The sequence below is a fragment of the Typopeltis vanoorti genome, chromosome 1 (assembly GCF_054136105.1).
Source record: "Typopeltis vanoorti isolate ZY-2024b chromosome 1, IOZ_Tvanoo_1.0, whole genome shotgun sequence".
Lineage (NCBI taxonomy): Eukaryota > Metazoa > Arthropoda > Arachnida > Uropygi > Thelyphonidae > Typopeltis > Typopeltis vanoorti.
This window is the reverse complement of record NC_143549.1, coordinates 157294129-157309095: the sequence shown is the minus strand read 5'-3', so window position 1 is coordinate 157309095 and position 14967 is coordinate 157294129. Positions and strand designations below refer to the sequence as shown.

At 36.4% G+C, this 14967-nt stretch overlaps 1 protein-coding gene across 1 annotated transcript in view; it reads right to left on the bottom strand.

Annotated features, from left to right (window-relative positions):
• Nucleotides 1-1495: 1495 nt before the first annotated feature.
• LOC150110576 (nitric oxide-associated protein 1) overlaps nucleotides 1496-14967 on the bottom strand; it is a 126757-nt gene continuing 113285 nt past the window's right edge. Inside the window, exon 7 of the mRNA XM_090394936.1 lies at nucleotides 1496-1675. Within this exon, the coding sequence (XP_090251062.1) occupies nucleotides 1497-1675 (179 nt within the window). The 3' untranslated portion in view covers nucleotide 1496. The remainder of the gene's footprint in view (nucleotides 1676-14967) is intronic.

Below are 14967 nucleotides of genomic sequence, written 5' to 3'. Positions count from 1 at the left end.
TACATCATTATTAATTTTCTATCTACAATTTTCCACCAAATCAGTCTGTTACTTGTCAAGACTCCAACATTATCAGATCTTATATTTCTATTGTCTAAAGCACTTTGTACCGTATCAATCCACCTATATCTTGGTCTTCCTCTGGGTCGTTTTGCTGCCAACCTGGCAGAGAACACTTGTTTTGCTAATATACAATATTGTTATTTAGTGATTTATGTACCATAATCATTATACCTGCTTTTGCTCTTTCTTGTTTTTTTTACCCCACTGTAGATTTGTATATAGTTGTTTATTTCTTTTGTACCTTTCTGTTTTTTCTATGTTTCTGTTACTATACATATCTTTATGTAGCTTGGTTTAGTTGTTTATCAAGTTCTACTTCTTTGAGTGTAATGCTTCTCACACTCCATCTTGCAATCTTCATTATGTGTTCCTTTTTCCAATTTCGTTTACCGTTTCCTGAATCGTGGTCTTTTCCCTGATAGTCCGTCTAGCTTTTCTTTGGATGAGACTTGAAAGTATTTTGAAATTCCCCATGGGAGGTTACTAACCTGTCGCTGGGTGAGTCCAGTGGTAGGGCTGCTACCTAACACCTCTGAACAGGCAGATCTAACAGCATTTATTGTTAGGGTTATACCACCCATACTTGGTCGCCAGTGCCTCGTCTGCACTTTTAGAACAGGATGGACTACGAGAAGGTGAGGTTGACATTTGAGTGGGAAAGGCTATGTACTGCGCTTCACCACAGCTTCCACCCTGGTTAGAGTAATCCAAAGAAAAGAAATCCCATCTTGTCTGAAGATCCAGATGTAAAAACTGTTTTCTTCCAAATATACAGGCTTTTTTTTTTCCTTCTCTCTCTCCAGAATCTTACTGTAGAATGCTTTGGAGATTAGCATTTTGAATTTATAGAAGTTGATATTATTATTATCTGAGACCTCCAGGGAGTCAATGAGTCACTGAGGAAGGCTATACATCAACCAAACCAGCTGTCATACCTTCTCTTTAACTCATAATACAGTTTAATGACAGGGCCATACTTACACTTTTCCTGAGGCTGGCAGGGCCTGAGTCAGTAGAGTGCTCTGGGACCCCACTTTCTCATTGTTTTGGGCCCTTAAATTGGCCCTAATTTTTTGGCCATGGAATTATAGAATGAATTTTACAATTATTACAAAATGGGCATGAAATAAAATTTAAACAAGTTCTACTGAAAGCAAAATGACTGCAATACCAATTTTAAAATAATATACAAAATTTGATATAAACATTTTTATATTTAAGCAAGAAAGTATAATTATGGTATTATATGTGTGAACATAACTGAGAAGAAGACCATTCAAAACAAGCTTGAAAAGAACAAAGTTATTGTTTTCAAACTTGCTAAATGTTGTTGCATGGCTCATTAACATGTGGGTTTACTGTTTGATCAGAATTGCCCAATTCCTCTGTAAACACTAATATGGTTAGAAAATGAAAGCTGTATACTAATATGGTTAGAAAATAATACTAGCTTTTTTATTTTCATATGATGGTGTGTTTATAACTCTTTTCCCCCTCAGATTAACAGCATAACATAGTAGCGAAGGCTCTCGTATGTAGCAGCCTCTTCCTTCAGGAGTATATGCTCTGAGTACACAAGTTTTGTTTTGTTCTGCAGTAACAGATATCCAACCTAAATATGAAAAATGATATTTATTATACATAGCAAGATAAGAAAGAATTTTTACAAGTTAAGGAATTTATTATTATTATTTTTTTTATAAATACAGCTAATGGGGGAGGGAAGCAGTGGAATAAGTGAGTAAGATGAGTTCACCTTATTTCTAGAGAACAGGAAGAATATTTCTAAATTATACAATAAATGCAATGAAAATCCAGAGAGAAGGCTGGCAATCCACTCACAAAGGGAGAGAAACTATAAAATGGTAGCTTGGTAAGAAGGCTGCAATGCCTTGAAAATATTAAGAGCAACTATGCAAGTTTCTCCAAACATTTGCACGTTTCTCCAAACGTGTGCCCAAAGGCAGGAAAAGTTAGCTAGGATATCTGCTGTGAAGCAAGAGTGGCAGAATCCAAGTTGGCATTCATTAATTAATTGGCAAACCTTCAAGCAGTAACATAGTTAGCTGGTAAGGATATTTTTTTTTTCATTATTTTTGGAGTATCAAAGTGAAGCAATAGTTTGATGACTGACTTATTAGGATATTATATTTCGATAAAACACGTTTTATTCCTGGAGTGGATGGAAGGCCTGCTGGACTGGAAGTGGATGAAACAAATGTACAGTAACTTTAACTACAGTACTATAACTACCAAAAAAAGGTCCTGCAAAATCTCCCAAGAACAATACTATTCTAAAGGAAATTCACCATAATAAACTATCCAACATAGCAAAAACCATTTCTGTGGTTGATATAAGTGAGTTTGTTATAATGAGAATCAACTGTATTTAAAAGTGCTCTGGGTTTCAACAATGCATAGATGAAGTCTGGATGCTATTTTCTCACATATTGTTTTATTGCAATGTGCTAACAAATTGACTGTGTTGTTTATTAATGCTTTCAATGGAAGCATACAAATAAAGCATTTGGCAGTTTGCCATGTGTCAAGTTAATATTTAAACTGCAACAAATGAGCATCCAGCAAATAGTTTTGATGTCTTCTCTCTATTCACCAATGTCCCACTTAAAGATGCTTTAGACCTTATTCAAAACAACTTTCTCCTGACATTTAAAGTCTCGTTTAAGTTCATTATGAATTCTGGCTATTTCATTTGGCAAGGAAAATCTACAAGCAAATAGAGGGGATAGCCATGGACTCTCTGCTTTATTCCCCTGGCTAATTCCTTCATGGAAACATTTGAAAAGAAAGCTCTAAACTCCACCCCATATAAGCCTACTATTTGACAGCCAGCATCAGAATTGCTGAATATAAGGACTATATCCATTTCCATCACTGCAGCCACTCAGGATGTGAACATGCTTTAGACACCTGACATAAAATACGCTGAAGAAAGCCGCCTTACTCCATCGCAGCAAATATAAATACGAAAGACTTTTCCCTCGAATCTGCTTCTACCTCAAGAAACTATCCTAACTTCAATAAATTGGTTGCAAAAAAATGCCCCAAATTTGGGCAGCTCTCATCTTCCATATTTCAGCCTAACAGCCAAGGATGCCCAATTTAGCCTACTAAAGGAAGGTATTATTTAGGACTTCAGGCCTACATACTCTCAGCTGACATGCTTCATATCTTCCTTAATTAGTGTAGTGCCTACATGCATGTATCTCATTATATTTTGTTCACTAACAATGGCAATTTGACTTCACCAAAATATTGGAATATTAATTAAATTTATTGAATATGGCTGTATATTCCATCTGTAGAACTATACTGTAAGGAAAGCAAGAGAAATGAAATGGACATGCTATAAGGTTGTAATGATGAAGACAATGCAATGGACTGCTATGGTAGTATGAAGCATTGATCCAGAGAGAGAGAGAGAGATAAGAATGTGATAATTCAAATGTATAAGATTCCAAAGAGACCACATCTGAACAATGCTCAGTTGCCATGATTTGAAAGGAATAAAGAAACTTTAGAGAGGATAATAAACAATAAATTACACAATACCCACAGTAATTAACTTTCATGAAATGAAAGTACAGATATTTCATACTGAAAATAACTAGCATGCCCATTGCATCAGTATGCAGAAACAAGCAATCAAAGAAACCGGATTATAAAGTACATACAGCAGTCAGTGGTTTACCAATTAAAAACCGTTACTGCATGCTGGAAATTAGTATTAATAAATACTATTATTAAAAATAATATTAATTTTAATGAAATTTCATTTCATTAAAGTTAATTACTGTGGTTATTAGGTAACTTATTATTTACAGTTGTTTAATATTTTTAATAATAGTATTTATTAATACTAATTTCTAGCAAGCAGCAACAGTTTTTAACTGGTAAACCACCGACTGCTGTATGTACTTTGTAATCCAGTTCCTTTGACTGCTTGTTTCTACACACCAATGATGTACTATTATTTTCAGTATGAAATATCTGTACTTTCATTTCATTAAAGTTAATTGCTGTGGTTATCGTGTAATTTATTATTTACAATCATGCCACAGGTACCTTTAAAGTTTAGAGAGGACAGAAAAGCAGGTAACAAAAATGAGATATTAGCATTGTGAAGCATTAGCTGGCAGACAAACTGTAATATGCAGAGTTTGGTAGACAGAAAATAACAAAGTACCATGATTGAGATATATACATTAAAGGCTATTTATTGGCCTTTAATGTATATATCTCAATGGACATATTTTATGGACAGTGAAGAGATTTTTCTAGAACATGTGGAAGAGACAAGAAGTAATTCCTGAACATTGCACAAAAAAGTGGTGGATAAAGGGGTGAATGAAAAGTAGGTTTTGTCCAATGAAAGTGGAATGGACTGCTTGAGAGGGAGAGTAGCAAGTGTGTGGATGGAGAGTGAATGATAAGGAGTTGTACTTTAGACCTTTATGATTCCTAAAGCACCTCCCTCCACAAAGGCCCTGTGTGTGTGTGTGTGTGTGTGTGTGTGAGGGACTATTAAGGTTTATTCTGGCTGAATAGCTTTGATAAAGTTTTGTCAAATGATTTCAATCTCTACATAAATCAGAGGGATTTTATACAGAGATTGAAATCATTCAACAAGTAGTGGTGACAATGAAATCCGTTATCACCAGTACAAAGTATTAATGCTAATAATTACAAACAAATTCAAAAATAATTAGCTTCAAGAAGATTAATTTTGGCAATAATGGATTTTATTTCTGTGATGGACCCATGTTCTTAGTCATGGAGAAACCTATTTCATAGGTTTCTCCATGACTGCAAGTCACTAAGATGCCAGCTTTCTCTTTAGTGAGCCAATCTCCTCCATTTTCCTCCTACTGACTTTAATATAAGATCCTCCATCTCTTAAGTAGTCTACTAGGTTTTATGTGGCTGGGATACTAGTTTGTTATTCTTGAAGTCCATATGTGGTATATATGTCATGCACACACACTTCTAGGCTTTGTTCTTACTTTTATGTTATGTTCCACGTCTTGCTGCCATAGGTCACTGATGATAGAATACTGTTAAAAAGGTTTGGTCTTATTTTGATATCTATGTTTTTGGTTTATAATGGTGTCTTTTATCTCGTCAAAAGCTTTCAAAAGCAGTCCTTTTGCATCTATTTATTTCATTTGATAAAGCATTGTCCATTTTGATTGTTTATCCTAAATGAATTAGCTCTCCACTCTGACTTTATTTCACAATTGTTGATGATGATAGCAGTGGCGTAGCTAGGGGGGTGCAGTCCGCCCCAAGCAGCACTTTGAACTTTTGCAGTTAATTCTAAAATACAGCCTCCAAAACTCAGTTCCAAATATTTAATACTACTGCAAATTTTCCTCACAACTGCTGTAAGTGTTGCTAGTTGTGAGAGGAGTTATTCTAAATAAAATTGATTAAGAATTACCTATATTACTATGAAATAGACTTCGCCAATGTCATCGACGATTTTGCTAACAGAAAAGCAAGAAAAATAACATTTTAGAATGTTGAAATTAAAGTTTTACTTCAAAAATAAACATAGTGTTTTAATTTCTTTCCTTATACATCGTTTTGACTTTTTGCAGTATTTCTGGTGTGTATTGAGAGGGGCGCAAACGCAGGGACCGCCCCGGGTGACAAAAGCTCTAGCTACACCACTGCATGATAGTATTCATTTTTCATTCACTTTGTCTTGAATGAGTGGATTTGTAATCCTGCCATTCTACAGCTCAAGTATCTTTCATTCAATATTATTTCTAATTCAGAAATAATATTAAGGTTTGTGTTTCTGAGAATGTTTTCTAGAGTTGCTGTAAAGAGATTGGGGAGATCTCATCTCTTTGTCTTACTCCTCTCCTGAGAGATATTTCAAGTGGTTTATTAAAAGGAGTAATCTGGGTTTGGCTGCCTGTATATATGTTTTGAATTAACTTGATATATGGTTAGCCAATGCCTTGATCTTTTAGTGCCTGGAAAACTGCATTATATTCTACTGTGTTAAATGCTTTATATTTTTTTTAAATCAATGAACAGCAAACAAACAGGAAGATGGTATTCGCTGCATTTTTTAGTTGGTTGGATTCTTGTATATATATGATCGATTGTGGAGAATCCCTTCTTAAATCCTGCTTGCTCATTGCTGCTTTTTTTCTTATGTTTTTTTTTTTTTTTTTAAGTATGATTCTTGTGAATATTTTATAGATATGGGACAGGAAACATATGGGTCTATATTTGACAATATTCTCTTAGTCTCCTTTTCTATGAATAAGGATAGTTTTTAGATGACTGCTATTCCTTAGGTATTCTACCTTCCTTTAGCTACCAAGTGAACTTTCTTGCTAGAGCTTTATAAAGAATATTTCCTCCTGCCTTGAAATCTATTCTTATTTCATCTGTCCCTGCATTTATTTCATCTAATTGATGAAATAGATGTATATTTCATCAATTCACTTCTGACAGTATTTTTGGTGTATATTTGAAGTATATAATTTCTTGGTATCTTTAATTTATAGTACAACCAAGTGGAAAAACTTCCAACAACTATCTCTAATCCAGAGTATTTTAATAATAAGGTGTGACACCTTTTGGCAACTTGTATATGAAAATATGTCTTCTGCATTACTTCAACTTGATCATCTCTGAATGAAAGAAGGAGTGAACGTATGATGGTTGTGGATTTCTTCTCGGTAGAACATGTTAATCAAATACGAGAAACTGGTTTTGTAGTGTAGCTGCTAGATTAACTAGCAGAGACGTGATTAAAGTTATTAAATTGCGGATTATACTGTATTTAAGAACAGCAGCACAGGTAAGTGGACTGTAACTGCAACGAGGGCGATTCGTTAGGCCTAACAGCTGCTAGAATCGCCATTGTTAGCACATCTATTTCAGATCCACATACTTGCAGGATTTACTTGCGTTTATACGTAAATCTTTAATGATGAATGTGTTAGATTTGGACACCCTCACAGCTTCTCTGGATGAAGAGCCAGTGCTTATTCTTGTAAATAAACTTCAAAGGAAGTTTAAGCTGAAATGGCCATCAAACATGATAGTTCCTGACATCGTTATAGACTCTCTAGATAAACGGCTGGCATTCAGCTTCATAAAGAAAATCCTTATGAAGTTTGAGCTTGAATGGCCCAGCTTCTTAAATTTTTACTCTTTACCAGAGACTGATGAAGATCAAAATGAAGACACGCTTCAAATGGGAGGAAAATTAAATCTAGTAATCTCGGACTCTACTCATTCAGATCAAGGAGAGACGCACGCGCGCAAAACTCTCGCCTTGGAGTCAGCAAACGAAAATGGCATGGATGAAGATGCCCCCAACACAGATTCCTCTGCCTCCCCCAATGAAAAGGTGCCTCCAGTCATTCTTAGGGAAAAGCAGAGATGGACAGCCTTAAGAACCACCATGGCCAACCTGCAGATAAATTACTCCACTGCTAAGAACACAGAGGAGGGCATCAAAATTCAGCTCACTACAGTGACTGACTATAAAAATTTAACCAAGGAGTTGGATGTAAGAGGTATACAATACCATACTTTCACACTTACCTCGGAGAAAAATTTAAAAGTGGTACTCCGAGGAATATCAGAAGACACTGAAATAGTTGCTGACCTCAACATGCAAGATTTGCCTCCCATAAAGGTCAGCAGAATGTACAGATCAAACAAGACCCCTATGCCTCTGGTATTGGTGGAAATATACAATATCTATAAAAATATTTATAACTTGAAGACAATCTGTGGGCTTAAGGTCTCACCGGAGCCACTTAGGAAGAGGGCCTCTTCTGGGCAGTGCCATAGATGCCAAAAATTTGATCATGCCCAGAAGTTGTGCAAAGCTCAATATAGATGTTTAAAATGTGGTGATACCAACCCCACACATACCTGTTCCAAGCCAAAAACCACCCTGGCTAAGTACGCTAATTGTAGTGACCCCACCCTGCAAATTACAGAGGGTGCATTTGCCACCCAAAAAACAGGCAAACTGAGTTAATCAGTCAATCTACCTCATTATCAGAAACGAGAACCCCAGAAGCTCAAGTTCATCAGGCTCCAATTAGTTTGAACAAGATGACAGGTGTTCACCCACCATCAACTGAGCCCCCCTCCCTCAAGAAAATAAATCTTCAACACCAAACAAGAATATATGCCGACATAGCCTGCTCCAAAAAAAGCAGTCCATGACCAGAATGTGCCAAATCCACATTCAAATATAACAGCCACCATCACCTCTTCTCTTGTAAATATGTTACAGGATTTCAGTAATGCAAATCCATCACTAAGCACTACAAAAAGTTTCTTGCAGCAAACACAGTCCACTTTATCTACACTCTCCAATGCATAGGGAAAAATTCACCCCAGATTCTCTAATGATTATTGCATGGAATGCCAGCGGCCTTAAAAATAAAATACTAGAAGTGCAGGAATTCAATGACAGATATATTATTAATTAATGAAACTCACCTGAGACCTGCTGACAATCCTAAATTTAAAGGATATCAACTTTACAGGAATGATAGGCTGGATTATAGAGGTGGTGGTACAGGCATACTCATCAAAAATCACATCAACCATCATGCTGTAGCCATTCCTGCAACAACTAATCTCGAAGTCACAGGTATCAATGTCATCACAAACTCTGTCGGAAACATAAAAATCTATGCTGCTTATAACCCACCATCTAAAACATTGCTGCCCACAGATCTGGATGCTATCCTCGGAGTTAAACTACCGGTTATTATTCGGCGGAGATTTAAACGCAAAACATCACACCTGGAGCAGTAGGTCTATAAATAGGAATGGCCTCTTTAACTACACAAGCTGAAATTGCGCAGCTGTGGCTGGCCCCTCAGTGCCAACTCACCACAGTCCGACTGACGCATCCAATGTCTTGGATATAGCTGTCCTTCAGAATGTCAACCTGCAGCACGCCCTGGAATCATTGAATGAATTATCATCAGACCACATTCCTATTCTGCTCCAACTGGGTTATCAGAGGGGACTTTCCCCTTCGCCTCACACCTTCATTCCCTGGGAAAAACTATCCAAAATGCTTCCAAACTACATTGATTCTGTTCCTCATATTAATTCAAGGAAGAAATTGATTCTGCAGTCAATAAACCTACTGATCAAATCAACACAGCCATAGCATCTATCACCTCAAATTCAATTGCTTTTAAGCCTAAATGACTACCAGATGACATAATGACCTTAATCAGGGAAAAAAATAAAGCAAGAAAAAGATACAACACCAGAACACCCCAAGACAAAAAATATCTCAACAAAATGAACAGTGCAGTGAGAGATGCACTTAAAGCCCACAGAAACAAACTATGGGAAGACAAATTAGCCTCTATATCACCTGGTGATCAAGCCGTCTGGAAGTTCCTGAGAAACATTAAAAACAAATCTCTTCCTCCTCTCAAATCCAACCTGAACATTGTTTACACAGATGCAGAAAAAGCCGAAACTATAGCTAAAAATTTAGAAAAATAGTGTAGCTCTTTTTATAATAATCTAAATTTCAATCATATTTACAAAGTCCACCGCCACATCAGACACGTGTTAAAACTGCCTGATACCTGTACCAGCCAACTCACACCTACTTCTCCAGCTGAAATTTATGACATTATAAAGAACTGAAAGAATAAAAATGCTCCAGGGCCTGACGGCATATAAATGCTATGTTCAGGTTTAAGTATTTCCCCTCTGCATGGAAGTTGGCAGACGTAGTTCCTATATACAAGCCTGGCAAGGATCCTCAGCAGCCTCAAAGTTATCGTCCCATAAGTCTGATTTCTAATTTGGGCAAAATAGCATAAAAAGCTATCCTTTTCAGAATTCAACTTTCAGTAAAAAAATTAAACATCCTTCCTTCAGAATAGTTTGGTTTTCGCCAGTTTCACAGTACCACCCAACAAATTCATAGACTAATCGAATTCATTACCACAAGTTATAATTGGCACCACAGTCCACCTATACACTGGAGCAGTTTTTCTTGACTTAGAAAAGGCATTCGACAAATTATGGCACTTTGGACTACTATATATAAGTTGATTTTATCTGGCATTTCATTAGATCTAGTCCAAATTATAAAGTCATTTCTTAGTGGCAGACAAATGCAAGTCAAACTAAATGATATATTATCTACCCAGCGACGAATCTTGGCAGGAGTGCCTCAAGGGTCCCTACTGGCACCGATACCTTTCACGATTTACATGCTGAACATACTGCACAATCCAATATCATTGCCCTATATGCAGACGACACAGCTATACTAACCAGATCTATTAAACCACACCTTGTTACCAAGAAACTGCAAGAAAACCTGCAGAGATTAGAGCACTGGTTCTCGGAATGGAGATTGCAAGTAAACCCTCAGAAGAGTATCGCCATGCTCTTCACTAAAAACTCAATATCTCCCAAAGATGACATCTTCCTATTTAATATCAAGATTCCCTGGAAAGCAGAAGCCAAATATCTGGGTGTACTGCTGGGCAGAAACTAACCTTCAGTCCACATATAAAAGTCTCATGTACAAAAGCCTCAAAAATCATTGTACAGCTTTACCCTCTTATCAATAGGAATAGTAAGCAGGATACCAAAATAAAACTGCTCCTTTATCAGTTGATGATTCGACCCATTATTACTAATGCATCCCCAGCCTGGAGCCACACCTCAAGTACAAATATCCTCAAACTACAGAAAGTGCAAAACAAATGTCTCCGCATGATCTTAAATGCACCATGGTATATCACAAATGTCCAACTCCACTGGAATACAAATATGCCCTACATCTACTCTTTCCTGCAGTCTTTAGTAGTAAAGTTCTTCTCAGCATCCTCTTCACATCCAAATGAATTAGTGCAACAAGCAGCAAATTATGATGAAACAGACTTCTCCAAGGCCATCCTACTTCCAAATGAAGATCTTTAAATCACACACACTGAGCACTTAGCTCATAAACTTTTCCCTACACAGCAACCTTATCAGATAGCAGGGATTATAAAAGCATTTTACTTTACCCTTATAGTCAGCAACGTCTTGCATCTTTATCACCACTGAGTCTGGCTTCCACTGATGAGACTTCAATAAAGGTTGAAATGGTCTGGGTAGTGACCTTCCCATAATGCATAGCATTATTATAGCATACCTTAAGGATATGTGCTTTGCATTATGGGATACTAAGGCAAGTGATGTGAAGTCATTAGCTTCTTTATATGAGTTGCCCCAGTCCTGAAAATAGTTCAGGTGCAAACTTGTTTGTTTACACTTGGATAAAGGATTAAACCAAATATATAATTTCTTCAAAGATAATAAGCCGAAAGGCTATTTTACCAGCGAATTTGTTAATTAAGAGGGAGATGTTAAATCCCGTTTTATTTTATAGCCGGGAACGAAACTCGGGTCAAAATTCATCGACATCTGTAGAGTTTCAATGCCGAAAAAACTATCAGCGGAACCAAGTGTAAATGATCACTTGGATAGTACAACACCAGAGCAACTCCATGCAAAGGTAGAGCAAGCTCCCTCACTAACTTTATTATTCTTTCATACCTAAGGTATGTAAGTTTCTGTTCACTTAAAACCTTGATATTCCAGGTCTACCTACTCACTGATGAGACCTCAAAAAAAAGGTTGAAACCGGTCTGGGTAGTGACCTATTTCTCATAATGTAAAACAATATATTTACATCTCTTAGGAGCTGGGTTTTACATTATGAAAGAATATTAAAGTTAGTGAAGGAGCTTGCTCCACCTTTGCATGGAGTTGCCCTGGTGTTGTACTATCCAAGTGATCATTTACACTTGGTTCCGCCGATAGTTTTTTCGGCATTGAAACTCTATGGATGTCGATGGATTTCGACCCGAGTTTCGTACCTGGCTATAAAATAAAATGGGATTTAACATCTCCTTCTTAATTATATAATTTCTTGCTTGGTATCTTTAATTTATAGAATAGTTTAATTTATATAACCAAGTGGAAAAACTTCCAAGATAGTTTATCAACTGCAGAAGTTTATGTGTAGCAGACTATTATTTTTAATGTATCTGTTCAGCCTACTTGAACAATCAGTTTTATTACTCTTTCTCATAAAATGTTGCAAGATATTTTTTATTTGTTTTGGTCCAATTTTAAATCCCACTCCACCAACACTGTTTCCTGGATGCAATTTACAAAGGAAGCCCTAGTAATCCTTCCATTTTTCAGTGAGGGTAGCTCATCTTTTTTGTTTCACATGATGCCACAAAATCACATTTTAGGTTATCAATTTCTTTCAGAAGAAAGTCTACTTGAAAGTCCTTAGCCAAAGTTTTCATGTTGAATGTCACAAGGTGGAATATTTCCATGGTAGCCAACCATCTTCCGCAAGATTCTTAGAACTCCTGATCTCAAAGAATCAAAACTGCCACCTTGGTTTGTCTTACAAGAACTGCACAGAACTGGGACTAATGCTTCTGAGGAATTGCCATCTTTGCTTTGGTCAAATATCCCCTTTCTCCTGACCAGGTTCTGAAGTGTGGAGGAGACAGTAACCATCACTTACTGAGGCTGTGGATGCATTATCGATTTCATATAAGATTAAAATAAAATAGAAAAAAAAATCAGTTCTTCTGCTGCCATCCCATAGATGTCTTGTTTTACTAACCAGATGCTTTCAGGACATACTGGAAGACTGTAGTGCTAGAATACTACTCTTATCTAGTCCTCCAGTACTCATCTTTTCACTGACCTAACTTCCGACTGGGGTTTGCCCAACCATCCATTAGGTTATGTTACAGAGCTTAACAGGATCCACCTCTCGTTGGTAAGGCTGGTGTTGGGATGGAGAGGATGAGAGGTTCTGCTTATAAGAACCTTATGTTGTACTGTCACATCACCATTTGGATCCCTGATTAATGGATAGCATTTACTGTACAATATACTGATGCCTGATAATTCCAAGTTTCACAACAATCATTTTTATGAACAGACTATGCATTTCTCAGATGTTCATTACAGGCATAAATGACAAAGAGTTCATGATGTCAAAGAATTGTGAGCTGCAGTCCTGTCTTGTTCATGATTGATACAAAAGAAAAAAAATTACACAAAAAGTTAGCATTACATTATAAGTAAAAGAACGGGAAAAAGAAGGGCGGGAGGGACACAATTCCATATGGGAATAGCCTACTTTACAATATACATAAAAGCAAAGTGATGTATACATTTAATCAACTTTATCATAAGGTACTGTTATACCCCCCCCCATTCACCTTAGTGATGAAATAGTTTCCAACTACTTTTTTTTTTTATTCTTTAGTATTCAATATACTTAAGAATACAGTTTGTACACTTATTACTATTTGTGTGTATAAGATGGATTAACACCCCAACTGGCCATGATGTCTATAGACATCCAGCAAAATCTTGATAAGATTCTGTGACACCTAGTGAATAACATGGATAAGAAGTGATATTTAATCTCACTATTTCATCCACCATGGCCAGTAGAGAGGTTAATGCAGTGTGAAGTGGAGAGAAGATACAATATATAAAATATACAATCTGGAAATACAGGAGTCCTGACAGATAATTTGGAGGAAAATATATTGATAATTATTGATTATCAATTATCTGTCAAATTACTGATAATTTGACTAATTTGGAGGAAAATTAGTACTCTGTGCATCCTTTGAGGATGCTTATCAGAAATTTGATGACATTGGATTCAAACAATACAACAGAGGTTCTGGGCAACTACTTTGATCTATCATCATCATCAAATTTCTGACATGTACCCTCAAGGGGTGTACATGATATGATAGTACTAAATGAAAAACTTACATCATTACTAACTTCCTATCTACAATTTTCCTCCAAATCAATCTGTTACCTGTCAAGACTCCAACAACTTATGTTTCTGTCTTCCAAGACACTTTTTACTGTTTCATTCCATATATCTTGGTCTTCCTCGTTCCTCTCCCATTCTGTTTAAGGGACCATACACATGAGAATAGCTCTGCTAACACATTCCTGGATGCTAACAATGTCAAGTTCCTTCCTAATATCCTGTGTTTTGATCAAATGTTTTACCTCTAACCCAGCTCTCAGATCCATAAGTTAAAAGTGGTTTGAAAACTGTCTTGTATACAACTAATTTAGTGTTTTGACTAATTTCTCTCTTATTCCATATAAATTTATTCACATGACTTCCTACCATGCCAGCTTTGTTGATTCTGTTGTCTGTTTCCATACTTAATTTACCATTTTATCTAAAAATTATGCCTAAGTAGCTGAAATGTTTTACTTGTTCTATAGGTTCTCCATTCACAATGACGTTGATATTTTCAATGCTTCTCCCTATTTTCATTGTCTTTGTCGTATTATTGCTGACTTTCATGCCAAATCCATTACCACAGTTATTCAATATAGTCAGGGAATCTTGCAGACTTGTACCGGATTTATTTAGAAGTATAACATCTTCCACAATAAGTAAAGAGATTAGATTAACATCTTTTTGATATCAGGTTTAATACCACTTTCCTTCAAGATGTGATCCATATAGATAATGAATAACAGAGGGGGATAAACAGCCGGCCTGGTTGGACGAGTGGTTAGCGTATCTGCTCTCCAGCCAAAAGGCTGCGGGTTCGAATCCCGCCTTGGGCATGGATGTTTGTGATTGTCTGTGAAAGTACTAGTGGTTATTATTTATTTAGCATATGGCTCACACATGAAAAGTTACATTATATTAATCCTTAATATATATGGACATAGTAATAGACAGTTGCTGAGGCACCCCAAGTTGTTCCACATAGTTTTTGCAGTATATTGTTTCATTAAGAAGACATAATACAGTCATAAAAGAGACAC